At 43.6% G+C, this 26,744-nt stretch overlaps 2 protein-coding genes across 2 annotated transcripts in view; both read left to right on the plus strand.

The window, feature by feature from the left end:
* The first annotated feature begins 137 nt into the window (after positions 1-137).
* RCN2 (reticulocalbin 2) lies at positions 138-12,750 on the plus strand. The gene is made up of 7 exons (XM_055002124.1): positions 138-404; positions 1,693-1,798; positions 2,586-2,782; positions 6,400-6,513; positions 7,659-7,755; positions 8,822-8,964; positions 11,923-12,750. Exons 1-7 carry the CDS (start codon positions 258-260, stop codon positions 12,073-12,075), a joined length of 957 nt encoding a protein of 318 aa, XP_054858099.1. The 5' UTR covers positions 138-257; the 3' UTR covers positions 12,076-12,750.
* Positions 12,751-15,772: 3,022 nt separating this feature from the next.
* Positions 15,773-26,744, plus strand: part of PSTPIP1 (proline-serine-threonine phosphatase interacting protein 1) — a 40,101-nt gene continuing 29,129 nt past the window's right edge. The window contains exons 1-3 of the mRNA XM_055002680.1: positions 15,773-15,941; positions 23,564-23,664; positions 26,086-26,160. Of these exons, the coding sequence (XP_054858655.1) occupies positions 15,909-15,941; positions 23,564-23,664; positions 26,086-26,160 (209 nt within the window). The 5' untranslated portion in view covers positions 15,773-15,908. The remainder of the gene's footprint in view (positions 15,942-23,563; positions 23,665-26,085; positions 26,161-26,744) is intronic.

The raw sequence follows: 26,744 nt of genomic DNA on the forward strand, positions 1-26,744 counted from the left end.
GTCTCACGGGCGGCCTGGCCACTGCCCGGGCACCGCCGGCCTGCTGAGGGAGCCGTTGGCGCCTCGCCTCGCCTCGCCCCCTCAGCGGCCCAGGTCCGCGGCTCTCTCCTCCCTCAGGGCGGAGCCAGCAGCCGGGCCGCCCGCGGGAAGGAGGCGCCTCAGCCGGGCCGGGCCTCCTGCTCCTCCCCCGGCGCCTGAGGCGAAGCGGCGGCCCGGCTTCATCGCCGCCTCCTCCTCCTCCTCCTCAACGGGCCGGGATGCGGCCTCCGTGGGCGCCGCCGCCTCCGCTGCTGCTGGGCCTGGGCCTGCTCCTGAGGGCGCTGGGCGGGGAGCCGCATCAGCACTTCGGCAGCGACGGCGAGCACCGGCCCGACTTCGACCAGGAGGCGCTGCTGGGGGGCCAGGTGGGCCGGCAGGGAAGGAGGCGAGGGGAGGGAAGGGGCGGCCGCCCCAGGAGGGGCCCGGGCGGCGAGGGAGGCGGTGGGTGGGAGCAGAATAGGCTCTATAGATACATATATATATATTAAAGAGTCCAGTAGCACCTTTAAGACTAACCAGCTTCATTGTAGCATAAGCTTTTGAGAACCACAGCTCTCTTCATCAATAGCAGAGTCCAGTAGCACCTTTAAGACTAACCAGCTTCATTGTAGCATAAGCTTTTGAGAACCACAGCTCTCTTCATCAATAGCAAAGAGTCCAGTCGCATCTTTAAGACTAACCAGCTTCATTGTAGCATAAGCTTTCATCACAACTGACGCCACCATATGATCCTTGCTAATGTTATCTAGTTCCATAGCACTATTCTATACATTCCCCGACCCGTCAATAGAATGTACATAATACATAATGTTGTGGGTACGCTTGCAATGCACTAAACCCACAACACTGTACATACAATGTACATACATTGTACATACACTGTACATACACTGTACATCTACATGCAGTAGATAAAACGTTCCCAGGGCTGTGCATATATGCCTGAATACTAAATGTCTTGTGATGCTAATGTATGAGCATCAATATGTTATATTGATTATATTACATGTTCATGTAAGTATGGTGTGTTTATCCGTGCAATGTGCTGTGCACATGTATGCACAGCTCTGGAGAGGTTTTATATGATGTATATTACACTCACTCACTATCTCTATTATACGCACATACACACAAGGGGAATGTTTTATATATTGCATTGCATTGTATATACATGTATGTTGGGATAGTGCTGTGGAATTACATGCTTCATACAAATTGTAAAGATATTCTGACGTGCACACAGCATTATAATATGTACATTATATCAATGGGGTATGTTTATGTGTGTGTACTATGGAGGCATATTACCCATGCTCATTTGATCTGTGGTTCTATAGTATTTGTGTTTACGTATGTATATGTGTGTTTGTGTGTATGTATATATAATACATACAATACTATATGGGCACGTGTTTGTGTTTATATACATAGTACTATTTCTTTTCTGTGTGCGTGTGTGCTATGTGCTGTCAAGTCATCTCCAATCTATGGCAACCCTATGAATGAAAATCCTCCCAAATGTCATATCATTAATTCACTTGCTCAGGTCATGCAAAATGGTGGATCTCCATGGGATTAGATTGGAGTAACTCTGTTTAGGATTTCACTGTAGGATCGGTTCTAATTTTTTATGCTTTCCCTTCCTCTCCAAAGGAAGAAGTGGATGAGTTTTCCAAACTGAGTCCAGATGAGCAACAGAGAAGACTGAAAGCTATTATAAAGAAAATTGACTTGGATTCGGATGGCTTTCTCACAGAGGGTATGGAGGATGTGTGAAGTTTGACAGTGATTTAGGTTTTTAATTTTTAAAAAAATACAGGTTATGAAAAGCAAACTTAACAGCTAGTAATGATGAAATACATGTAATGGATTCTGTTTAGCGTGTAAGCCTAGTTGTTATGGGGCAGTAAAAGAATTATAGATCAAATTCTTAAACAGGAAAAGCAGTAAAGCCGCTTGGCTCTGTGTATTTGGGGTTGCATTCAATGTACGTATGATCATTGTGTTCTTTAAATCATTGGGGAATGTCGCATGGTGTGCGGAAGAGCAGGAAGAAAATAAAAGTAATTCAGGAATATTACATCAATTCCATTGAAGTCTGCAGGAGTGAGCAATCTATACCTTTACTCTGGAATGAGATCACAATCCGGCTTGTGGTGCTAACATTGGAGCAGTTTGAGATGTACTTGTCACACGTGCAGCCCTTTGGAGCTAATTTTGTGTTCTCATACCAATGTGAGTGGGCAGCGAGCTGCTCCGCATAGAAGCAACAGGAGGAGATGTTATTACAAAAAGATTTCTACTTGAGTCTGTCTTCTCAGCAGAGTGATTTTAAACCCAGATATCTGTGCCTGTGGATAAAGTTCACAAGTTCTGTGTTTGTATTTATCTCTTTCTAGCAGCAATTGGCAAGGAAGTGTAGTGCGGGACAACTCTCTTTTAGAGAAAGCTAGATGATACTGGCTTTATTTATTAACATTTGGGGGGGGTGGAATTGAGGGAGCAGTTGCCTTATGTTCTAACTGTGTTTGGTGGCATCTGTACAGCGGAGCTAAGTTTGTGGATCCAGCAGTCGTTCAAGCATTATATTGCCGAAGAAGCTAAGCAGCAGTTTGGCGAATATGATAAAGATGGTGATGGACATATATCCTGGGAAGAATACAATATTCAGATGTATGACCGTATGATAGACTTCGAAGAAGATTCTGCTTTGGAGGACACTGAAGAAGAATCTTTCCGGCAGGTGAGTCACCAAAGTACTGTCAGGTAGCTCTGAACTTTTAAAACCTTTTTGTCCCCATCTCATTTACACATACCACTGTATATGGCTGGCCAGTATGCTGCAAATGAAGTCCAAAGTGTAAGAATTCCTCTCTTAACCCTATTCATTGCCCACATTTCCCCTTTCTTGCTAACAATAATTATGCAACAATAACCCATTTGTTAAACAGGCTCCCAGTATGCCAGAAAAGATGGTCACCACAACGTTAATTCAAAATTGTGGACAAGACATCACATAATCTGTCTAATGACATGACAGCCAGCGTGGCGTAATGGTTAGGGTATTGGAATAGGATCTGGGTGGCCCAGGTTCGAATCCTCACTCTGCCATGGAAGCTTGCTGGGTAACCTTGCCCCATCGTATACTCTCAGCGCAACCTACCTCACAGGGTTGTGGTGAGGATTAAAATGGGGGAGAGGAGAATGATATGAGTCACTTTGGGTCCTCGTTGGGGAAAAAGGCAGGGTAAAAATTGAAGTAAAAAAAATAAACGTGTTTATTTACAAAATTTATATTTCACATTTCTGCCCAGTCAGGGCCTCCGAAGTGACTAAAAAATGAAACCAGAACATTATAAAAAGAGAACATAAAACCAATTAGATCCAAAATATGTGAAAACATAAGGTCAATAATTAAAACAGGGCAGAAAGAGGGTAGCCAAAACTAAAGTCTTCGCCTGCTGCTGGAAGACAAAGATAGATGGGGACAGACGAATATCCCTGGGGATAAGTTTTGGTGCCGCAACTGAAAAAAGCCCTGTCTCAGGTTGCTGGAGGGTGGGGGCACCTCAGTATTTGGGGGCCCCTGAAGCAGGCCTTGGAAGATGACTTAGCACTTGGGTAGGTTTGTATGGGAGTAGACTGGTCTCAAGCAATACAGGGCTTTAAAAGTCAGCACTGGCACCTTGAATTGGTCCCAAAAGCAAATGAACCATGGCTGGAGTCGCTATTGTCCCTGTGACCCACTCTAGTCACATGCCATCAGACAGACCGCTGGCCCTTCTGAGTCCATATTTTCTACTCTTAACTGGTAGCCTCTTGTTCCAGGGAGGACAAAGTCTTTCCTACTACTGTTGCTTGAGATCCTGTTAACCAGAGGTGCCAGGGTCTAAAGTGTGGACTTCCAACATGCAAAGCAGGCGCTGTACCATGGAGCCTCAGCTCCTCCTCCCAAGTTTTGACCCATTGCTTGATTTGCTATTTCATGTGCATGTGAAGTGCCATCAAGTCACAACTGGCTTATGGCGACCCCAGCAAGGGGCTATCAAGGCAAGTGAGAAGAAGAGGCGGTTTCCCATTACCTTCCTCTGCAGAGTCTTCTTTGGTGGTCTTCCATCCAAGTATTGACCCTTCTTAGCTTCCAAGATCTGACGAGATGGGGCTATTCCATTCTGCCTCCCCTCCCCTCGCTATTTCATATACATCCTTATTTAAAACCAATCAGCAAAGCAAAATTTGGTTTCACCAAGAGGTGGCAGGCGTTGTCTTTGTTTCTAGTTTCGTAACAAGTCAGTCCACAAAGACAGCCTGTTGTTTAAAATGTTTCAGTCTTCATCCCAATAAACTGTTTGTTCTTTGTGAGATTACAAACAGAACAAACAGGGAAGGTAGCAACACAGTCTAAAAAGTATACTACTCAGTCAGAAATGTAATAAATTGACAATGAAAATAAATATATACAATCTATAAATCAACAATTATGATGCATATGCAAAAATGGGGACCCAATACAGTTTAACATAAAGGCAATTTATATACAGTATAACACAAGTTATACAGTATAACACAAGTTATACTGTTGGTTTGTTTAATGTGTAATAACAACAATTTCTAATCACAAGGAATGCGTCCAAGTCTGTGAGATTTGTGAGATTACTGCAAGGGGAAGAAACCTTGCACCTGGTTTCTTAACCTATGGTGCAGGAGTGCATGTAACCTGGTATCTGCACATAAAAATAACAATCCACATAAAAAATGGTCTAGGAGGAGTTAGGGCTTTCCTCATGGCTTAATATCTTATGAACTTGAACGATTTCACTGTTGATTCACATTGAGCATTTGCAAATCATTTAAAGGTGTGTTGTGCATGCCCCAAGCGGCTCTGGTTTTTCTTTAAAAAAGTGTTAAACATGGGATTTAAAAGTGGGACAAAACCATTTCAGGTCTTTTGTCGGCAAGTTTTACATTTTGTTGGCTTCTTTCTCCAGCGAGCTTATTAAAGCCAGGATCCACAAGACGGACGTGAGGGAGGATCTCTTACACGCAGGCATGCATAGCCAGCAGTTTGCTCAAGAGCTTTCTAGTAACAAAGTTCCTGCTGCTGATCGGATAATGTTTTTATTTTTAAAAGCAGCTTATTTCTTCCACCTTGTGCTGAAAACGGCAAACAAAGTTCTGGCTGTTTGTGGGGTTCTTTCCTATCTGCATGCATTTTTAAAACCCTGGACTTTTGAAGGCTTTATTTATTTATTCTCTTTCCAAAATACTGACGCTGTTCATTGGATCGCAAACTGTAGCATATTGAAAATTCATAACTTGTGGGCGACTCCTACACGTTTATTCGAAATTAAAACTTGCCAGGCTCATGGAGAAGTAAATGCACATGGGATGGCAAACAATTTGACAAGATGAAAATCCAGGAAACTGAATTTTAATAAGCTAGCCCATGGAATATGTGCAAACAGAATATGGTGGGCTCTGTTTTCCAACTAAGGGATCTTTGGGTGTTTGTGGATGTCGCAGGAAACATTAGCAGAGGGACAGATGGTCCTCTTGCACTTTCTCTGGAGAATTCCTTTAATCGGTGGTTTTCAAACTGTGGGTCACGGTTCCAAAGGGGGCAGCATCTCTTGTGCAGGTGGGTTGCGAGGTTCAAACGCCTTGAAGTTCTGGGCGCTTGTCCTCCCTGCAGTAGGAAAAGGAGAGGAAAAGCCAGAATTGCTTCATTCTTCCCTCCTCCTTTCCTTTGCCCTGTAGCTTCATTCATTTCCAGGAGCTTGTCTTGTTCCTAGCTACTGATGGCGCAGGAGAAGAGACATAACCCTTGGCCCATGGCTTCTTGATGCCATGTTGCCCACAGCCCTTGGCACCGATGGCAGGCCCGCAGCAAGTTTGAGAACAACAGCTTTAAGTATTTTTGCTTTGCCTAAGACACCTGCTTTATTCTCTCGAGCACCTTTTCAAGTATATGTATTCTAAACTAGGATCTACATGAAATTTTTTTGTTTGATCACTACAGAAATTACTGCTCTTACAGAATACAAAATATGTTAAATGTCACTAGCAGATGTGGCAGACAAAAGGCAATGCTCAGTTTATCTTTGATAATGTTATCCTTTTTTTCTGTTCAGTGAGTGTCTGAGAAGAGCCTTTGCACTTTCCTTTTGTAATCCGGATAGGGGTTAAGGTGATATTCTGTTAGATTCCTCTTAGCTTGTACAAAACTGATCATGTAATAAAAGTGTTAATTATATCAACGTTCAAGCACATTGAGTTCGTCGAGTGTGAAACTGTACTGCGTCTTGCTAAGGCTTCTGCCAGCAATTCATGTAATCGTTCCTCTCCGAACTGTTTTGTAAGCTCCACTTGAAGGACAAGAGGAGGTTTGAAAAGGCTGACAAAGATGGGGTTTCTGGCCTGGATCTGAATGAATTCATTGCTTTTGAACATCCTGAGGAAGCAGAATATATGAAGGTACAGTCACAGCTTGCTTTAAAAATGTACTATGGGGATAATGCCTTTTAAATAGTTCTAGGAAGCACGTTTTGTGCATTGCGGCAGGAGAGCCTTTGGCTCGGTCACTGGATTTTTCTCTGTGCAAAACTACCTCTTGCTTACTGAGAAGCCATCTGCGGGATTTGAAGTACATAGATGTGGATTTTTAATCTGAATTTCCTCCCAACTTACATGGCTTTTGCATCAGAAGACTAGCCACTTAAGGTGGAGGAAGAGTTCAGGCTTTGCTCAGTGGAGCGGGAGACTACAGGCACAGTGATGTGCGTAGGAAATTTCAGCGAAAGCAAGTTGTGCAGAGCTGCCGTCAGCAATAAAGGAAAAGGGGTAATCTTTGCATGCCTTTGCAGGCCATTTTTCGATTATCTTATTCCCCCGTGTGCGTTGGCCATACCATGAGAGCCAGCGCGGTATAGCAGACAAGATGTAAACCGTACATGCTGAGCCGAGCTCCTTAGAGGACAAGGGGGATAAAAACAGGCAGAAAGGTCGCACCCTGCAGTCAGAGTGCTGCTTTTCATCGATCACCCCTCTCACCACCCTGTTCTAATGGTAGTCCCAGGACAAAGTCTCCACTAGCCCTCTTTAATCTCGTGCTCTACTGCTCAATACTTGCTCACATTAGCGCTGCCTTTGTCTTGAGACATGACTCTACCTTATCTAGAGGTTGAAGAAACCTGTCAGTTTTCATATGTAGCTTTTATCCCCTAAGCAGTGGGGGGGATTTATTTATTTATTTAATGTCATTTATAGTCCGTCTTTCTCACTGAGGCTCAAGGCGGATAACACATGATATTTCCATAAACAATGCCATAGGGATAATAAATACACGTTTACAAAGACGTAGCATTAGCAGGAATCCAGTTCAGGGTCGAAGAAATGCTGAAACACAGCACAAGCAATCCTGGGACTGACATTAGACAACATGAAGCACAGGTAGTATTTATATGTAAGGCAACATAGTGGTGAGGTCTGTGGTCCCTAACTCATTAGCAAAGCATCTGAGACCCCCTCCCTACAATACAGCCCTCCTATCTGAGTAAAAAAGCCTTTTTGAATAACTCAGTTTTGCATCCATTAAGCTGTGCCTTGTCCCCCACCCCCAGGAGTTTGTTATCCAGGAGGCTTTGGAAGACCATGATAGAAATGGTGACGGATTTGTGAGCTTGGAAGAGTTCCTTGGAGACTACAGAAGAGATCCAAGTGAGTGGATTTGAGTTGGAAATGTAACCAACATTTTACATTGTGTTTGTCCAAGTATGTCTCTTTTGAGCTCTTTTGAACTTTGCAGTTCAGTAATGTAAGTGGCTGCACTGTGACCTTTGCTTTTTTTGCTTTCTGCCCCCTCGACAGCGGCCGTTTCACTTAGGCAGCCTTTTCCCTGTAGTTTGTGTATTGTTTTCACTCCAGGCTAATGAATATCAGGGCTCCTGACTGCCTCGTTCTTCAAGCTGCCATCTGAGTGCTGAGCCGTCGCAGTGGGAGCCCACGCTACTTGCCGGAATCTACCTGGGTGCTTCCCTGGATTGAGGCCTCTGTCTCTCCTGCTGTTCTCCTTCCTTGCCCCTCACCTTGTGAGCATTTAACCAGCGATCTGTGTAATTCCTCTTTAGGGCAGTCATTTTGACGTAGTCCTCAAGCTTTGGAGATCCAGCAGGTCCTCTTTATTGCATCTCAGTGGTCTTCCACCCATCGTTTGTGATTCTCGGGTGGGGAGCCCCTCCTGCTAAATCTGGGACCCCTCTACAGCCACCACCTTTTTTTGTCTGCCTTTTGGAATAACCACTGCTCCTGTTTCTTTCAGCATAAGGCCACTCAGTGTTGGGTAGGATTTTTCTGTGTTTCCGACCATTGGCTTGTTCCTCCCAACAGTTCCTCTTGGTGTTCAGCTTGTATTTCCTCTGTCAAGCTTGCTTGGTCTGCTGCCCGCTGGCCTGGCTTTGACACAAGTGAGGTCATAACTCTAGCTCCCCTCTTCCTGTCATGTGATTCTGACGTCGCTTGCAGTAGGTTCTAGGTCTGAAAAGCCAAGCCCGCTGCTTTGATTGTGCTAGGCACATTTCCTTGCTTAGATCCGAACACAGCCTTGATATATTGCTAAAATTAATTCTTCTGTTAACTCAGGCAATATGCTTGAAACGTACATGCTTTAAAGCTTGTATTTCCTACTCAAAATTTATATTTTTATAGATGTCTGTAAAGCTAAATGAAAGCTACGTTAAACAGCAACAACTAAAAAAGGCTTCAACTGCGTAATTTTCTCCCCTAGCGGCTAGTGAAGATCCCGAATGGATACTCGTCGAGAAGGATCGATTCAAAAACGATTACGATAAAGATCGGGATGGAAAACTCAACTCGAAAGAGCTGTTAAGTTGGGTGGTACCCAATAATGAGGGTATTGCGCAGGAAGAGGTAGGAGCTTTGAAGAACTTAGTACTGACCTGACGACCTGAATCCGGTTCTTTGTTGCATTTGAGCTCCTTTTAGGAGCCAGCAGACTTTGGCACATTTACTAGTGGTTGTTCATTATATATCACTCTAGATTTCTGTACCACTATCCAGTTTATCCCACTCATAATGGGATCTCAGCAAGATAAAGGGATTTTGGAAAACCTGGAACAGGAAGCTCTAACTTTAATGTAATGGCATACACTGGCATCTTTGAATATTACAGCAAGCATCAGATACGGATTCAGAAGTGATGTATTCATTTCTTTTTCTGCTCTTTGCAATGTAGAAAAGTGACCGAGTAGCAATAGCAGAAGGCACGTTGAAAATAGTCTTATGGCATGTTAAAGACAATTTTTCCTTCTGGGATAAGTATTTCAGGGCCAGTTTGGGGGTAGCGGTTAAGAGCGGCAGGACTCTAATCTGGAGAACCGGATTTGATTCCCCACTCCTCTGCTTGAAGCCAGCTGGGTGACCTTGGGTCAGTCACAGCTCTTTCAGAGCTCTCTCAGCCCCACCCACCTCACAGGGTGTTTGTTGTGGGGATAACAATGATATACTTTGTAAACTGCTCTGAGTGGGTGTAAAGTCATCCTGAAGGGTGGTATATAAATCGAATGTTATTATATTTATGGTGAACAACAGTTGGAAATCATATCAGTGATTATTTTTGAGGATGGAATTGTGGTGGGAGCAGGCACTGATACGCGGAACGGAGGGGTCAATCAGTCCGCCGGTATTTCTTTTTGCAAGAGGCTCTTCTTCTGAACTGAACTGCATTGGTTTGTGGCCACTTTTTATTCTTGCTGTTTCGAGTATCACCAGTCAGAAATATGGCATTGGATATCTATATTGAACACTCATCTGAACTGTGTAGGACATTTAGTGTGTGCTTATAACCTCCTACAGGGATGGTATTGTTCACTTAAAGAGTATTTGAAGGAAAATGAAGATCGCTCCCAGTTGTGCAGTGTATATTACCATAAAAAGCAAAGCAGAAATCTGTGCGTAGGAAAAAGCAAAACTGTGCAGTTTGCATGCTCCAGTTTCAAAAGGCAGTGAAGCTGTATAATTTGTTATAAATTGTTATAAATTGTTAATTTGTTTTATTATTTGTATATTGATTTTAGTTTTTGTTTTTATCGATTTTAACTGTTCACCGCCCAGAGCCACTGGGGATGGGCGGTATATAAATCGAATAAATAAATAAATAAATAAAATAATGCAAAGAAGCAATTTTTGTACATTTCTACAGGAAGTTGGATTCCTCTGCTTCCTGGTTTGTATTTGTCCCCCTGCTTATATTTTGTTTTAGAAGCTTAGTTGGGGGTGCAGGCTGCCGCCGCCATCAGAGCCCCCTTAGGAGCAATTCTGTAGAAATCAATGGGGTTCCTAGAAGCATTTTGAAGACGAGTATAATATTACGTAATTACTAATCAGTGCTGTGTGATTCTTCCAAATCATAGATCCAGAGGAGTTAGCCATGTTAGTCTGTAGTTGCAAAATAGTAAAGAGTCCAGTAGCACCTTTAAGACTAAGCAATTTTATTGTAGCGTAAGCTTTCGAGAACCACAGCTCTCTTCGTCAGATGCATCTGACGAAGATAGCTGTGGTTCTCGAAAGCTTATGCTACATTAAAGTGGGTTAGTCTTAAAGGTGCTACTGGACTCTTTACTATTCTTCCAAATGTTAATTAACAAAAGAAGCAGTTTATTCCGTTGAAAAACAGTGAAGCAGTGAAATTTTAAAAATAACCACATGGTGACTTGAAAAAGTGCACACCTTTCTGCCGTGACAGAAGATGGGGCCGTGCTTTTAGGCGTACTTATATGAAAGCACATACTGTTGGAATAATATGAGACTCTTTAACATTCAGGCTAGAATTGTACACAAAGTGTGTATAAGTGCAGAACTTTGCATTGGATTGTGGACAGTATAATTAGTACTGGATAATAAAGGATGACAAGGGAATAGAATTTGTGGTTTTTTTTTTTTTTTGAAAAATTTTTATTGGGTTAGAATCCATTATTTCCACATTTACATTCAATTTTCCCCAATTTTTTCATCTCTAACCCCCTCCCTTTCCCCCCCCCCTTTTTGTTGACTTCCAACAGCTTTCCAACCCTTTGTCCCCTTTCCCTTACTTTTATTAGCTTCCTCTATCTAAAACAAATATATATTCTCCATTATTCTAAGCAGTACATCCTTAACTATTTTTAACATTATATGCCCAAACTGTAAGCCTTTGTTTCCATCTTAGATAAACAATTTATCCCAATTTTTCAATTTCAGGTATTTCTATATATCATAAACCATATAGATCATACATTCGTTTATATCAAACAATTTGACTTATTCTCTCTATATATTACTCATTCTATCTTTCTATAATAGTACTATATATCTCTCCTCACGTAGTCAATCAATTTGACCCATCTATATCTTCAGACATTCAGTTTGGTACAAAACTTGTCAGAAAAAAAAAGAAAATATTGTTAGTTAATCGCTCCTTATATTTAGTCCTTATAATTAATTATTTTCTCTATGTTCTGTTTGTTAACCTATATATATCTATATATATGTCAATCTATTAATCTGACTGCTTATTAATTCACATTTATCTCTTCTCCCCCCGGTAAAGTCTCCCCCCTCTACTTCAATACTTCAGTAGTTCTCAAACTGCCACAGTTTTCCTCCCACCTCCCATTTCTTCTCCAGGTATTGTTTCAGCTTCTCCCAGTCTGTGTTGAACTGCCCTGAGTCCAGATCTCTCAGTTTTCTTGTCATCTTGTCAGAATTTGTGGTTTTAACTTAAGGCGGTGCTGTTCCTCAACTCCATAATCGGTAGATTTCTTACAAGTGCCAAAATCAGTCTTTAGTCACATGTAACCAAACTAAACTTTTGTTATTTTATTCCGAAAGGCTGCCCACCTTATTGAAGAAATGGACTCTGATGGTAACAAAAAGCTTTCTGAGGCAGAGATTCTCAGCAACCAGGATTTATTTCTCAACAGCGAAGCCACAGATTATGGCAGGCAGCTCCACGATGACCGTTTCTACCATGAAGAACTTTAATTTCCAAGTGATTCACCTGTGACTGTTCTTTGTTCCAGAACTGGATTTTCAGCTTCAACAGCAAAAAATAAAAACAAAAATTGAAAACCTTTTGTGGCTGTAATATAGTGGAATCTGCAGTTCCTTTTGCATTCTTGAGTTTATTTTCTTAACTTGTGTGTTGCCTTGAATGTCTTTAACCTTTCAAAACTTGGGTGCCACAGAACTAGTATTTAAAAAAAAGAGGAAAACTTCTTAACCATCCTTGCTTTAATACTGCTTTTTGAAACATCCTTGAAAATGCAAAGATTTGACTTGATGGTAAGATAGAGGAGTACTACTGGTTTGTGATGGTTGATTTTAGAATTTTGTGAAGAGGAAAAATAAAGAAGAGTTGGTTTGGTTACCTGATTTAATCATTCTTTTGTAGGACTATTTGGCAGGGTAAAAGCCTTAACTTATCTCTAAGGCTTCCGTGTATATTAAATCACTTCTCTAGAGGGTGTTTATACGATCCAGAGATCTTATTTTTGCATCTAGATAGTGATTATTGTAATGAGATAGCATCAAAGAATCTATTGTATTTAAGTAAAAACATTTATTTACTTGTCAGATTAAAAACCCCAAATGCCCTGTGGGTTTTCCTCTTTGTGTCTTTCTTGGTATGAATTTATTAAATCTGTTTTTCAAATTGTATTTAAATGGTGGGATGTTACTTTAGAGGGCTTTGTGTGTAGATATGGGGGACAAGTTCTTGTCTAAAATGTATAGCATGATGTCTAGGCTTCAGCTTAGAGGTAGAGTGCCTGCTGTGAAGGCCCTGGTACCACCCCCTAGCATTTACAGTTAAAGTTGTGGTTCTCATTTGGTGGCATGTCAAACACTGGTAGGATGCAGTAGTTGTGTAATTGGGACACAGGGTTTTCATAACTATTACCTGACTTGCTCTCAGTCCCTGTGTCCAGCTTGCTCTCAAAGTCTCTCTACACAAGACCTCTTACACGAGGAGGCTCAAGTGTAGGGAGATGCAATATTAGCCGGGAAGCATAGTTTTAAAAGATCGAGCCAGCAGAGATTGCTCCTCAGGGGGTTTGTTAATTTCATCTTTGCCTTCCAGAAGGCTCTTGTCAATTTCACCTCCCCTTTGGGGAGGCGAAGATGAAATTAAGAAATTCCCCTGAGGAGTGATCTCAGCAGGCTGTCTTTTTAAACTACATTTGTGTAGAGAGGTGAAATTGACAGAGCTTCTGCTTTGTCTTTTTAAACTATGCTTAGAATCATAGGGTTGGAAGTGACCTCTAGGGTCATCTAGTCCAACCCCCTGCACAGTGCAGGAAATTCACGAATACCTGCCCACCACACACCCTTACTCCATGCTCAGAAGATGGCAAAACACCATCAGGATCCCTAGCCAAAGTGGCCTGGCGAAAATTGCTACCTGCCCCAAGGTGGCGATCGAGCTTACCCTGGGCATGTAAGAAGGGGCCACATAGCTTCCCGGCTAGCATTGCATCTCCCTACGCTTGAGCGCCCCTGCATAAGATGTCTCGTGTAGAGAGAGACTCAGCCCTGCAAGGGTGATGTGCTGTCTCCTGCTGCCTGAACCTGCTGCGAATCACCCACCTTAAAAGTGGGCTTTTTGTTTCTATCAGGGCAGGATCCAGGTTCTTTGATAAGAGCGATAGGTGGGATGTAAGCTATGGAAGGTCGGGAACCCCCTGAGTTAAAGGATCCCAGGTATTTGGAAAAACCCTTTTTTTCTGCTTGACAACCACTTCCAATTGAAGTAGACAAAACTAGATGACCCAATACTGTAACTCGATATAGGGCAATGACACACAGTTATTAAAAACCATTTTTAAAGCAGTTCCAAGCATTCAGGCTGAAAAGGTGAGGGGTGTTCCTTGACACTGGCTAAGTCTAGAATTATATAGGAAAGAAATAGGCTTTGCTGCCAGAGCTGCAGATTCCAAACCAAATGTTCTGGTTGTTTACGGATGGGTTGCGTTGACGGGTAGGATTGAAGGTGTATGATTTGGAATATGTGAATGTTATGGAAGTATGAGTGATTTTGTGTGTGTATGGGGGGGGGGAATATTGCCCCAGTTCATCGTGAGCAAGACAACAGGTTGATTTTCTCCATCCCGTCAGACCATATGGCTGCTGGAGTCAGTGTTTGCGTGGGAGCCATTTCCTCCCTTTCAAACCAGTTCTTTTCCTCACTCCATGCTTTCAGACGCAAGAGAGAATCCATTTCTCCTCCCTCCCGAATCAAGTCACCTTTTAAACGTTCTGACGGGCGGGGAAGATTCTGTTGAAACGGCACTGGGTGAGACAGGAAGTGGAGTGTGTGGTTATTGACTGTGCTGATTTTACGCAGCCCATTCTTGTAAGTCACAGGACAACTGTCGATCCTCCAGGCTGGCAGACTTACAGAGAGTTAGTGATGATGATGGAATCGGGACTGACCAAAAGAAAGGGCTTCAGATTAATGCATAATTCATCTGTGGAACTCACTGCCACTAGCTTTAAAAAGGAGGATGAGACAAATTCCTGGAGGATATCTCTATAAGTGGCTATTTCCCCAAAATACCTAAGTGAAACTTTGTTAGCCAGAGGCACTGCACTACAATACCAGCTGTGAAGGGGGCAAAAACAAGGGGGAGGCTTTCGCCTCTGGCCTTCTGCTTATATGGATATATGGCAGGCCTCTCTGGTGCAAACACTTGGCAACCTCAAGTTGCAGCAAGAAAGGCAGGAGATGGATAAAAATGTGAATTAACTCAGGAGTTTCCTTCAGCTTCAGAATGGGTTTGGTAGGCTGTACTGTGAATTAAATGTCCTTTTTATTGAGTAAAAATGCTTAAGGGGTCACTTCCTAATAGCACCTTACTTCCTTCCACTTCTGCGAGGAATGAAAACGTTTGCAATGTATTCCAGAGTTCTGGTTCTTCGACTACGTAGCCAGGCAATGGTCCCTCAGCTTTGCAAACCGCATAATGAAGGAGGGTGGAAGCTCTCGGTCCATTGGCTGGGCAGCTCTGAATCATCCCATTCTAAAACGCCTGGTGCCAGGCTATCGGGGAAGGTGCTCCATTAGCATTCTGGTAGTGCTCGGCATGTGCTTGCTTGTTCATTCATATTCACAATTGCGCCGAATGAATGCAGCAACATCAGAAAACCACAGGCCAATCTGAGCCTGGGACAGGCAAAGCCGGAGCAAGCATCCTAGACGTTTCCTTGATTTTGATGAGAGCTGGAAAATTTGTCTGTTGCCGCTGCAACTCTGCTTCCTGTACGTGGTGTGTATGAAAGAGATTTCTTCCCACAGCAACAGATCACACACACACACACACCACAAGTATGCCTTGCATCAAGATAACAACACCTGCTGCACGGCTGACAGCAGTGCTACCCAGCTCAGCTCTCTTTCTGCAGTGCTTTCATTTCTTTAAGACAGACCCATTCCTTTCGTGAGCACAGACCACCCCGTTTTGTCGTTTTTAAAAATGTGTGTCTCATTTGCACCTAAATGATAAGGCGTCAACAACTCTGTTGCTTCCTCATTTCAATATATTCACTGGTTGCCAGAAATTGAAATGGGGTTGAGAGCAGAGATCTGGGGGTGGGGCCAGAGGAGGGAAAGAGGAAGGGGGGAGACGTGTGAAGTTTGGTCCTCTGTTTCTTTTTTCTTTCAGAAAGCCACCATACAGCAGGCTTCCTCAAACTGCCCAGTGCTGTTTTGCAAGTTGTAAAAAAAAGGAGAGCATTTCTCTTTCTGCTCCAGGGCGCAAGCAGCGCACCTCCTTCGAAAACTTGTGTGCTCCCAAGCAAACTGCTCCAGTCTTATCATCATGACGCAGCTGCAGTTTAAAGATAACTTCTGGGTAAGTGTTCAGTTCTGGTGTTAAATCTTCACAGGGATAAGAGGTGAAGCTTTATCGTTTAATTCAAGAATGCAATGAATCCCAGGTGCTGAAGATCAGGGATTTTTCTTATAGTGGGAGTATTTGGGGGGCACACACTTGCAAACTGACAGCTGGGAGAACTGGATGCACCTGTTGAGCGCTCCTGGTCCTCCCAAATACTCAAGCTCATCTGTGTGTGTGTTGTTGCTGTTGGTGGTGGTGGGAGCCAGTTTGGTGTAGCGGTTAAGAGCGGCAGGACTCTAATCTGGAGAGCCAGGTTTGATTCCCCACTCCCCCACTTGAAGCCAGCTGGGTGACCTTGGGGCAGTCACAGCTCTCTCAGAGCTCTCTCAGCCCTACCCACCCACCTCACAGGGTAATTGTCTTGAGGATAATAATAACGCACTTCATAAACCGCTCTGAGTGGGCATGAAGTTTCCTGAGGGGCAGTATATAAATCAAATATTATTATTATTATTTAACACCAGAGAATCCAGTGGTTCCATAGAATTCACGGTTACTATGAACATCCAACCTGAGCCCGCTTGCGGGGAGAGCGGACTATAAATTTAATAATAAAAAATAAAAACCACTCTCAAGGGGTATTTCTCCAAAATGCAGGTACATAGATCTGTTTTTACAATTACAACAGTGTTAACCTTTTACATTTCTGTTTTTATAGCACATCTATAAAACTGTTGCTGGTGTGTAGCCTTGATCTTGAAAAAGACTCGCATGCTAACCATGTGTTTTATGCAAAACTCAAAAGAGATCATGTAAGATTGCCCCACCCTGGTTTTCCATCTCACCCCTGAGTCGCTTGAAATTATTACGATTATGTTAGCAGAAAGCAACTTCCCTGATCCCTCCTTCTTAGGCATTGGACCAGAGCCACACTTGTCTCTCTGATCATGGGCCTTCATTCATTCAGCACCAGTGCCCCGACCAGGAAGGGCCACTGGAGGAGAACGGTGCACTGTACAAAGGCCAGCTTTTGGCCTGGGGGGGGGGGGCCTGAAACACCTGTCCAAGAGAGATGCTCACCACACTTCTGTGTTCAGCACCCAAACCGGAGGCCCCGTTTCTTAGTGTGGACTTGCTTTGGTATCGTCCTGGCTGGACCTCCACAATCTGCTGCTTGTGGGGCTGTTCTTGAAGATGGTTCAGCCGCTCTGGGTGGTGTGGAATGTAGCATCCCACTTAAGAAAAAAGAAAGATGGGTCAGAATTTGCATTAAGTTTTCTGCATGGGCAGCCAGCTGGTTCCAGAGAGGTACCAAGTCTTGACTCAAAAAAGGCTTTGCATGCTCTGGACTCCATGTCCCTTAGGGGGCCTTTTTTTTTAATTTACAGAATTTCATACCTTGCCTTTCTGCCCGCCTCTGTGCAAAAAAATAGGGTATAACAGAGGAAAAACATACATAATAAAAATGCATCTCAACCTATTACAAACCAAACAACAACATATCTTTAAAACCAAAGATAAAATACACCCACAGAAACACGGAGATAGATCAAGACAGGTAGCTGTGTTAGTCTGTCTGTAGCAGTAGAAAAGAGCAAAAGAGTCCAGTAGCGCCTAGAAGACTAACAAAATTTGTGGCAGGGTAGGAGCTTTTGTGAGTCACAGCTCACTTCTTCAGGTACCAGGTATCTTGCTCTTTTCTACTGATATAAAAACATAGGCAAACAAATATAAATATACTTATAAAAATATAAATATAAAAAATAAAAAAATAAAAACAAAGATATAAAAAAACGACAAAGCATGAGGCAGGAAGAAGGGATCACCCAGAAAACGTCCGATGGAAACACTCTTCTCAGATGTGTGTCTCCATCCCTTCAGGGGAGGCCCTGTTCCTTCATTTAATGAGGCGTGATCATTTAATGAGGCTTTCTGAGTTGTCATACCAACCTTTTGGGACCTTAAGGCCCCCTCACCCCATTACCCCTTTTGGTTTTCTGCCGTTAAGTAAAACTATTTTGATTTTGGAAGGCCTCTTAGAAGTGCCATAGCTGCCTTTGCCATCACCCATCTTTTCCAACCCCTTCCTCTTCTCTGCATGTTCCCTGCTTTTTGCATGTAGCATAGCTTACAGGTCAAGCCTATACATGTTTATGCAGAAGTCAGCGCAGTTGAACTCAGTGGGGCTGACAGCCATGGAGGAGAACCACCTTCAAGCTCCCTCCCCTCCCAGCCACCTCTGCATCTTTCCCCTCATCTGGTAGTCCTCAGTGGTTGTGGTTGTCCCCCCCCCAAAAAAAACACTGAAACTATTTAGAGCAGCTACCGCTGGAAATAGCAGTGGACGGCTCCTCTTTGCAAAGGCCAGCCAGCTGTGACAGCTGAGAGCTGGGTGCGAATGTGCAGTAATGACCTCAACATTTCCCTCCCAGAGAAGGCACAAGTGGTGTGTGTGTGTGTGTGTTGTGTGTGTGTGTGTGTGTGTGTGGCACAATTACCTCGGTGTAAACCACTCAAACACACACACCCCGCCTCTGTCTCTCTACTTTCCTAGAAAGTTGTTTGCTACCCCCAAGGAAAATATAGGCTAAGATCTCTGCTCTTTTTTCGGTTGTCTGTTTTTAATGGGATGTTTCAGTTTGCCAAGATTCTCTAGGTCAAAACTGATCAAGATTTAAAGTTCTTGTGTGTGTCTGTTTTTTTCAAAAAATCTTCCCAAATGAAATGTCACACAAAATTTGAAATTGTATTCCAGCTGTGTGTAGTACAGGCCTGGAAGATGGATTGATAGCAAAGAAGGAAGAGTTCTGGGGAGTCTCTTGAATAGCTGCCCCCTTTCCATCATATGCGAAATTCGTTACTGATTTGTAGGCATTCATGATGACAGATCTCGGGCAGCTGTGTGTGTGTGCGTGTGTGTTCTTTTTGCACACTAGCAAAGCTCATTTTACTGATAATAACTGCAGGATGGCCCAGCTTTTCTAGTGCATCTTTCAGGTCAAGTAGAAAGACCATCTTGGCTTTCCAGAACAGTGGAGGGAGACTGTTGTAGAGTATTGAGGTCTGCTAATGTACTTGTGGATGGCTCGGTTTGCTGAAATGAATCAGTTGGCCAATAGCAGGATGTAGCAATTACCAGAACCCGAGTATTTCAGTTGCACTGCACAACTGACGTGGAGTACAGCCACTTCACTTCCTTTGCAAGGGTGTAACAGACCACAGAATGTGCATGAAAACTTTCATATTGCAATAGCTTTTAAAAAAAATTACTTATGAAGACCTAATGTTTTGGTTCTCTCTCTGGGAAGCTCTTGGTAAGAGAACATGGCGGTGGAGTGGTGGTGGTGGTAGTCGATCCTTGGATAGCATTTACCGGCTGAATCTTGGAATGATTTCGGGACACGCAAATGTGGGGAAACTATTGTGAAAACCGGCCGGCCATGCACGTGTTCTGGGGCTCAATTTGAGAGGGGGAACAGAGTTTCCCTGCTTCTAGATTCATCCCCCAAATCAATAAACTTTCTCTGCTTGAAAGCTGGGCCGAAAAGAGCTCTCCAAGGTCTCGGGAAGAAATCTTCTCCAGCACATTTCCTGAGAATGTAGAAAGTCCCAAGTGGAATTTCCGGCATCTCCTTGGAAAGCAGTTTTGATCCTATCCTTCTTTCAAGGGTGGGATACATGGGTTTCCCCTTCCTCCATTTTGTTCTTTCAACACCCTGTAAGGTAAGTCCAGCTGGCCTTGCATCGTCTCCCAGTCCATTGCTCTAACCACTGCACCACACTGGCCACCAGTCAAGGTTCCAGTACTGCTATTAGAGACCCCATAAACAGAGACACTGGGGACTGAATCCAGGCTATGAAAGCACTATAGCCTGGGGGTCTGACTCATTCCAAACCAGCTTCACGTATTCTCAAATGCAATGATATTTCCCTGGGGAAAATAACGGTCAGCCGTCAGGCTTTGATTTCCATCCGATGAATCAGCCAACTGGAAAAAAAAACACTTCTAAGGGGTGTGTGATGCAGCTGGAGATCAAAGGGTGACACTAGAAGCAGCCGGACACTCAAGCCGCCACCATTATCTCCCGCATTCAACCTGGGATGGCAAGCGTAGGTTTGCATTATGACCTGTTATTTTTGATTTCACTCTCAACGATTTGATTGCAGAGCTGCAAAATGCACCTGGAGCACTAGCTTTGTCTTGACAGGAAACTGTGTGCACGGTGGCCGGCATAATCTACTGCTTTCTTGGCATCAGACGGGTGTTTGGGGCAAGTCTGTAGCTTGCTGGAAGTTCGCATGGTGGCTGGTTAATACTAGAGACAGGGCCTCCTCTACAGTGGGCCCTCGTTCCATGGCTCTCCCTCCCCAGGGAGGCCAGAATGTCATCTCCTAGGGTTGCCAAATGCAGCTTGGGACATTACTATACATTTGGGGACATTGCCGGGGGATGGCAGAGTTTGGGAGGGAGGGAGCTCAGTTGGGATGCGATGCTATAAAGTCCACCCTCCGAAGGTGCCTTTTCCTCCAGGGGAACCGATTTCTGAAGCCTGGAGATCAGCTGTAATTTTGGGAGACTTCTTTGCTCCACTTGAGGCTGGCAACTGGAGCATCTCCTTTCCCTCTCTTTCTGTAGACGAGTTATATTTTTTCTTTAAAGAGACGGAGTTGCAGGCACCTACGGGCTGCTGTTTTCTCATTTGCTACCGTCGACATTGTTAGAAAAAGTTTTAAATGTTTTTTGTTGCTTTGTGGTTGGCACTTTGGGGTTTTACTGTTTCTGTCGCGACACCCTCCTCTTTATGTATATGAATTTTCTGTTATTGTCAGGCATAACAGATAGCATATAAATATTTTCCAAAAGCGTCTAGTATCGCAGACTTACTTAGAAGCGTCCTCTTGAGTATGAAGCTTGGCTTCTGGTTCTCAAATCTACTTGTGTGTTTCCTATTTATCCATGCAGTGAATAACATCTAATGTTTTTAGGGGTGAACTGGCCATGCAATTTATAGGGCAGGGCCCCGGAGGGCCACTGCCGAGGGGCTGCCAGGAACAAGGGAGGCCAAACCTCTGCTTTAGTACCATGGGGCTGCTCGCCCCACTCTGCTTCAGGGCCATTTTAACAGTGAAATCCTAAGCAGAGTTACTCCAGTCTAAGCCCGTTGATTTCAGTGGGCTTAGACTGGGTTAACTCTGCTTAGAATTCCACTGTGCATTTATTGGCATTAGTCTGTCTCCTACTTTGTGCTGTTTTATGCAGGTCTGCTGTTCTTTCGTTTAACATTATTGTCATTTTGCATCACATATGGAAGCTGCCCTGGAGACTTTTTTTTTTTAGCGGCAAGGCAGAGCAGAAATAAATTTCTTCCAATCATCTGGCTCCAAGGGGGCCATTAAAGGAAATGGGATTGTGGGAGGAAAAGGGGAATCTTTTATTACATTTCAGATTATGTACAATTATTGCTCAGGAACACCTTTAGGTGGAATGAAAAAGGAAACACAACAAATATTCTTTAATGTATGTATTTAAATTTATGTAAATATTTAAATTTAATTTAAAAGATATGAGTGAGCCGGTCTTGAAACCTTGTAGTGAATCAGGCTGTGTAGCTTCCTGGCTTAATTTGTTCTTAAGAAATCTAATCCATATCTATCCATGCACCTATATATTTTGGATTTTTAGGGTATTGTGGCTAGCTCGGGCCATTCAGTTAATTCTTTTTTTCCCCTGTTCCTCCTTTCATCCCATTGCATGTTGGTTGGAATGCCTATTAGTAGGGCTTTTTTTCTTGGAAAAGAAGTGGAGGAACTCAGTGGTAGAACTCAGGACCGCACAATGATGTCACTGTGGGTCAGCTGGAACAAGGGGGGAGTTTTTTAAAGTTTAAATTGTCCTTGGTGAAAATGGTCACATGGCTGGTGGCCCCGCCCCTTATCTCCGGACAGAGGGGAGTTGAGATTGCCCTCCGCGCTGCTCAAGTGGCACAGGGGGCAATCTAAACTCCCCTCTGTCTGGAGATCGGGGGCGGGGCCACCAGCCATGTGACCATTTTCAAGAGGTGCCGGAACTCCATTCCACTGCGTTCCCGCTGAAAAAAAGCCCTGCCTATTAGAGAGAAAAGGCCAGGAGGTAGTGTGTGACAAAGCAGAGAGAAAAGCGCCGTTGATCTCAGGATGTTGCAGTTTCCAGAGGTTTGAATGAGAGTAAATTTTAAGCCTCAGAGGTTCAGCTACCCCCATTACGGCTGTGAAAGGGAGGGTGAGAGGGAGATGAATTAGAGAATCCACGTGCCCTCAAGACGCATGTATGTCAAAATCCCCAAGCCAGTTCTGTAACTATGGGGAAAATCCTGAGAGGGACAGCAAAGCGATGCCTTTATTAGGATCAATCAAACTTCACGATGTTTGAGTTAAAGTTTTGGAGTTACACAGAATTTTTCCTTTGCCGGATGTTAAATAGGAAGGAAGGAAGGAGGGAAGGAAGGAAGGAAGGAAGGAAGGAAGAGAGAAGGCACCTCCTTTAAAAAGGACAAATGCCAGCAGTTCTCTCTCTTACTCATGTATCAGATGAATAAATGTCATTTGCTATCAGATCACTTGGAAAGAATTCCTACTCTGTCGTTTGGGTGCTTGATGTATTTACATTAAGATTTTGTGAAAGCTTGCTCCCACAGGGAGTTTTTGCCCCTCTTTGCTGTCCAAACAGGAGTGTTTTTTGGGGGGACTGTACACGGTTTTGTACTCCAATCTTCCTTTCCCCATCCTCAATACACTCTTTCCCAAACCTGCTTTTCTCCGATCTCCTTGAAAAGAGCATATTCCAAGGGCATTATACTGCTGTCTGGATAGGCAGATGTGTATTTTCAAAGATCCTATGCACGTAGACACCGTTTGCCTTCCATCAGCCATACCATTTTCACCACTGTACAACCAAAGGGCTTTTCTGAGACCAACACATCTGTAATTGCCATAGCACTGAACTATAAAAGTCCAGTTCAGGGGCATATTTATCTGAGAGCTGCTGTAGCGCAGTGGTTAACTGGTTTGGCTGTGAATCAGCACTCTGCTGGTTCGACTCCCACTCCTGCCACGAGCTCAGTAGGTGGCCTTGGGTCAGCCCCTCCTCTCAACCCCAGCTGTATTATGGGTATAATAAAATTAACTTGTTCACCGCTCTGGGTGGGGCACTAATCTGTCTAGAAGAGTGGTATATAAGTGCAGTTATTATTATTAGTTGTTATTACATGGGAGCAAACTCCTTTGAAAAGAATTTGATTTGCATTTGGAACAAGACGCATACAAGCCTTCGTGAGTTCTGTGAATGTTACTCAGGGAGCTTGAATAACTCCACAAAATTCTTCCACTTGCAGTAAAGAATAGGGCAGGACACACATATGGGCAGGACTTACAATGGATTGCTTGAATGTCTCCTGATAAATAGTCACTGCCAGGAGGTCTGGAAACTTAAACATTGGAAGGAAACGTACTCAAGACTCCATATTCTGCAGTAGCGATAGAATTGTTTGAAATTTCATCATACACAGGTTCATAACTCCCTACCCCACCCCATCCTGCTGTCATTGATAACAGTCAGGGATTATGCTTGCTAATGGGTATTCAAAATTTCCATTTCCCAGTGCAAAGAATTCACTATTCACGCTGGATACGATGCACTTCTACAGCGATTGCTCGACGGGAGGAAGATGTGTAAGGATGTGGAGGACTTAATCAAACAGAGGTAATAAAAAAGGAAAGTCTGCGAATTTTTTAAAAAAAATTATTCGTGCAAAACAAAAAAATCCAAAACAAAAATAAAATAAAAACAATGCTGCCAAATCTATACATAAGCGTCTATAAAAAGTCTCAAAATATCTAAAAATGTCCATGTGCAATTGCTGTCTATATGTGATACATCCCAGTGTTATTGAATATTGTAAACCGCCTTGAGCACTAAATATGGTGGCGCTGCAGCGTATATGGCAAATACATAAATGAATAAATAATATTGATCTGTTTATAAGGTCTTCAGTCCAATAAGTTATGGGAAGTGGGCTTTTCCCCAATGTTGAAGTCTTTTAGCAACTATAAGAGCACAAGGGTTCCATTTCCATTGATCATCAGTTCCAAAGGACAGGCAAATAGTTTAAAAGTACATAAACATCCTTAGGGCTTTTTTTCAGCTGGAATGCAGCAGAACGGAGTTCCGGCACCTCTTGAAAATGGTCACATGGCTGGTGGCCCCGCCCCTTGATCTCCAGACAGAGGGGGGTTTAGATTGCCGAGCAGCATGGACTCCCCTCTGTCTGGAGATCAGGGGGCGGGGCCACCAGCCATGTGACCATTTTCTCCGAGGGCAACCCACTGAGTTCCACCACCTCTTTTCCCAGAAAAAAAGCCTTGAACATCCTCAAAAATAAATGCATATTCTAATACAAAATCAATATGAATGATGGCTTCCTCCCATAAGGACTGAATAACTGGCCCTGTCCAAAGCATATGGTTAAGAGAAGCATCTGTGAACTCTTGCTCTTCCCTCAATGGATAGTTAGATAACCATGTATTGAATTGCACAGATCGGCCAATGAATCAAATTTACAACCAGAGAAATTCAAATCTCTCATTCCCAGGGCTCTGTACCTAGTTCATTGTCCTTTCTGAGCTAATCTTTTATGGTAAAAAAAAATTACAAACACTGTACAGCTAAATGAATCACCATACAGTCAAAGGTGACACAGCCCCTTGCCTTAGATCTGGAGCTATTTTAAAAGATGTGAGCAAAGATTTCTCCCAATCAGTGGAAATGATGCCTTTGTATTGGTGCTGGAGAGATAAGAAGGGTGGAATGGGATGGGAAAGAAAAGAGACTGGGTTGACTAATATGGCTCACAGGGCAAGAGAATGCTTCTTGAGTGTTTATTTCATTTCATTTATACCTCGCCTTTCTCCTCAATGGAGACCCAAACTCATGTTTTCCTCCTCTCCTCCTTTTTATCCTTACAACAACCTTGTGAGGTAGATTAGGCTGTGTAAGTGTGACTCACCCAAGGTCACCCAGCGAGCTTCCATGGCAGAGCAAGGATTCAAATCTGAGTCTCCCAGATTTTGGTCTAACCTTCTAACCCCTTCCCTATACTGTCGAAGGCTTTCACAGCCAGAGAACGACGGTTGTTGTAGATTTTCTGGGCTGTATAGCCGTGGTCTGGGCATTGTAGTTCCTGACGTTTAGCCAGCAGCTGTGACTAGCATCTTCAAAGGTGTGGCACCAAAAGACAGAGATCTCTCAGTGTCACAGTGTGGAGAAGATGTTGGCAGGTAATTTATACCTACTCTGGGAGGTCGGTTTGGGCTGAGTCATCCTGTAAGCGTTTCCCAGGGTGTGAAATGCTAATGGAGGGAGGCTTCACTGTATCCTGAGGAGGTTCTTTTGCATATGGATTGGTGCTTGATATGCTAATCTTCTCTGCAGGGCTATTGTAGGATGTAGAGTATTTTGTTAGTTTGGTGTTTTTCAGGACTGGAAACCATGCTTTATTCATTCTTAAAGTCTCTTCTTTCCTGTTGAAATTGTGCTTATGCTTTTGGTGCCACACCTCTGAAGATGCCAGTTACAGCTGCTGGCGAAACGTCAGGAACTACAATGCCAAGGCCACAGCTATACAGCCCGGAAAATCCACAACAACCATCCTTCCCTATACTGTTTTTCATTTTGGGACACCTGCTAAGCGAATCTAGCCGTGGTCCTGCAGTAGAATAAGTTTTGTCCAAAGTTCAATCTTTGGCATCTCCACACTACCGGAGTCTCATTTTAAAGCATCTACTTCACCCTAAATGGAAGTCAACTCCGTTGTGCATTAGTCTGCCATGCATTGAAATGTTATCAATGTCAGCATTATGAGAGCAAGCTTAAAGACTTGAATGTACGAGCGGTTTTGAATGCACAAAGCAGACTTACACATGGCTCGGTGTGGGAGAAGAGGGTGGTGGCAGTGATTCCGGGGTCCCAACCTGACTTTTGCCCAGGGCCCCAGAATCAGTAAGAATTATGGGGGAGGGAGAGTTTCCACTGCTTTCCCCAATCATGCTCGGTACAAACCTCAAAGGACTGGACGTGAAAGCACGTACGTTGAACTTGAAATAAATCAAAGCGTTTTGTCAACAGGGCACAAGCAGAAGAACGGTATGGGAAGGAGCTGGTGCAGATTGCTCGAAAAGCGGGAGGTCAAACGGAAATCAAGTAAGCCATTTTGGATGTGACTTAAGCGTTGCGGGGTTTCCGCTGATCCGAACAACAGATTCCCTGAATCGTCCGTGCCAAAAGTATAAGTTCCGATGGGTGCATCAACTCAGTGCTGTTTGCAATCTTGCCACCGCTCAGAGCTCTTCCATTCCTTACACAGCGGCTTACACAGTTCTCTGCTGTGCCATGTGACAGCCCCCTTAGCTTTTTTTTTGGAAAAATGTGATGGCCATTCACTGCCCCCCCCCCCCGACACATATCTCCAAGGGTTTGGGGGATATATGTCTCCCAGATCAAATGTAATATGTTTCTTTCCATTGCCAGAACCTTGGTGTAACTCATATGGCAAACTGACCGAACCACAATTTGCGCATTTCAATAATCTAAGCTTGGACCTTGTGTAGGACGCCGTGTTCGAATTCAGTTTTCCAGACTGATGTAGGAATCGGAACAGCGATAGAATCGTGTTTCTTTTATAAAAAGGTTACCGGGGACTTCTGTAGAGATCAGAAGATGGAACCAGAACTGGGAGCAGGGCAAAATGGGCATATTTTCAGAGATATTTCACATCCTAGGATGCC

Source organism: Eublepharis macularius, chromosome 18, assembly GCF_028583425.1.
Source record: "Eublepharis macularius isolate TG4126 chromosome 18, MPM_Emac_v1.0, whole genome shotgun sequence".
NCBI classification, from domain to species: domain Eukaryota; kingdom Metazoa; phylum Chordata; class Lepidosauria; order Squamata; family Eublepharidae; genus Eublepharis; species Eublepharis macularius.

Excerpts from the sequence above, each read along its gene's own strand:
- RCN2 (XM_055002124.1), top strand. The coding sequence starts at position 258 with ATGCGGCCTCCGTGGGCGCCGCCGCCTCCGCTGCTGCTGGGCCTGGGC. Across the intron at positions 1,799-2,585 it reads GGATGGCTTTCTCACAGAGG|CGGAGCTAAGTTTGTGGATC; the intron begins GTATGGAGGATG and ends GCATCTGTACAG. Across the intron at positions 2,783-6,399 it reads AAGAAGAATCTTTCCGGCAG|CTCCACTTGAAGGACAAGAG; the intron begins GTGAGTCACCAA and ends CTGTTTTGTAAG.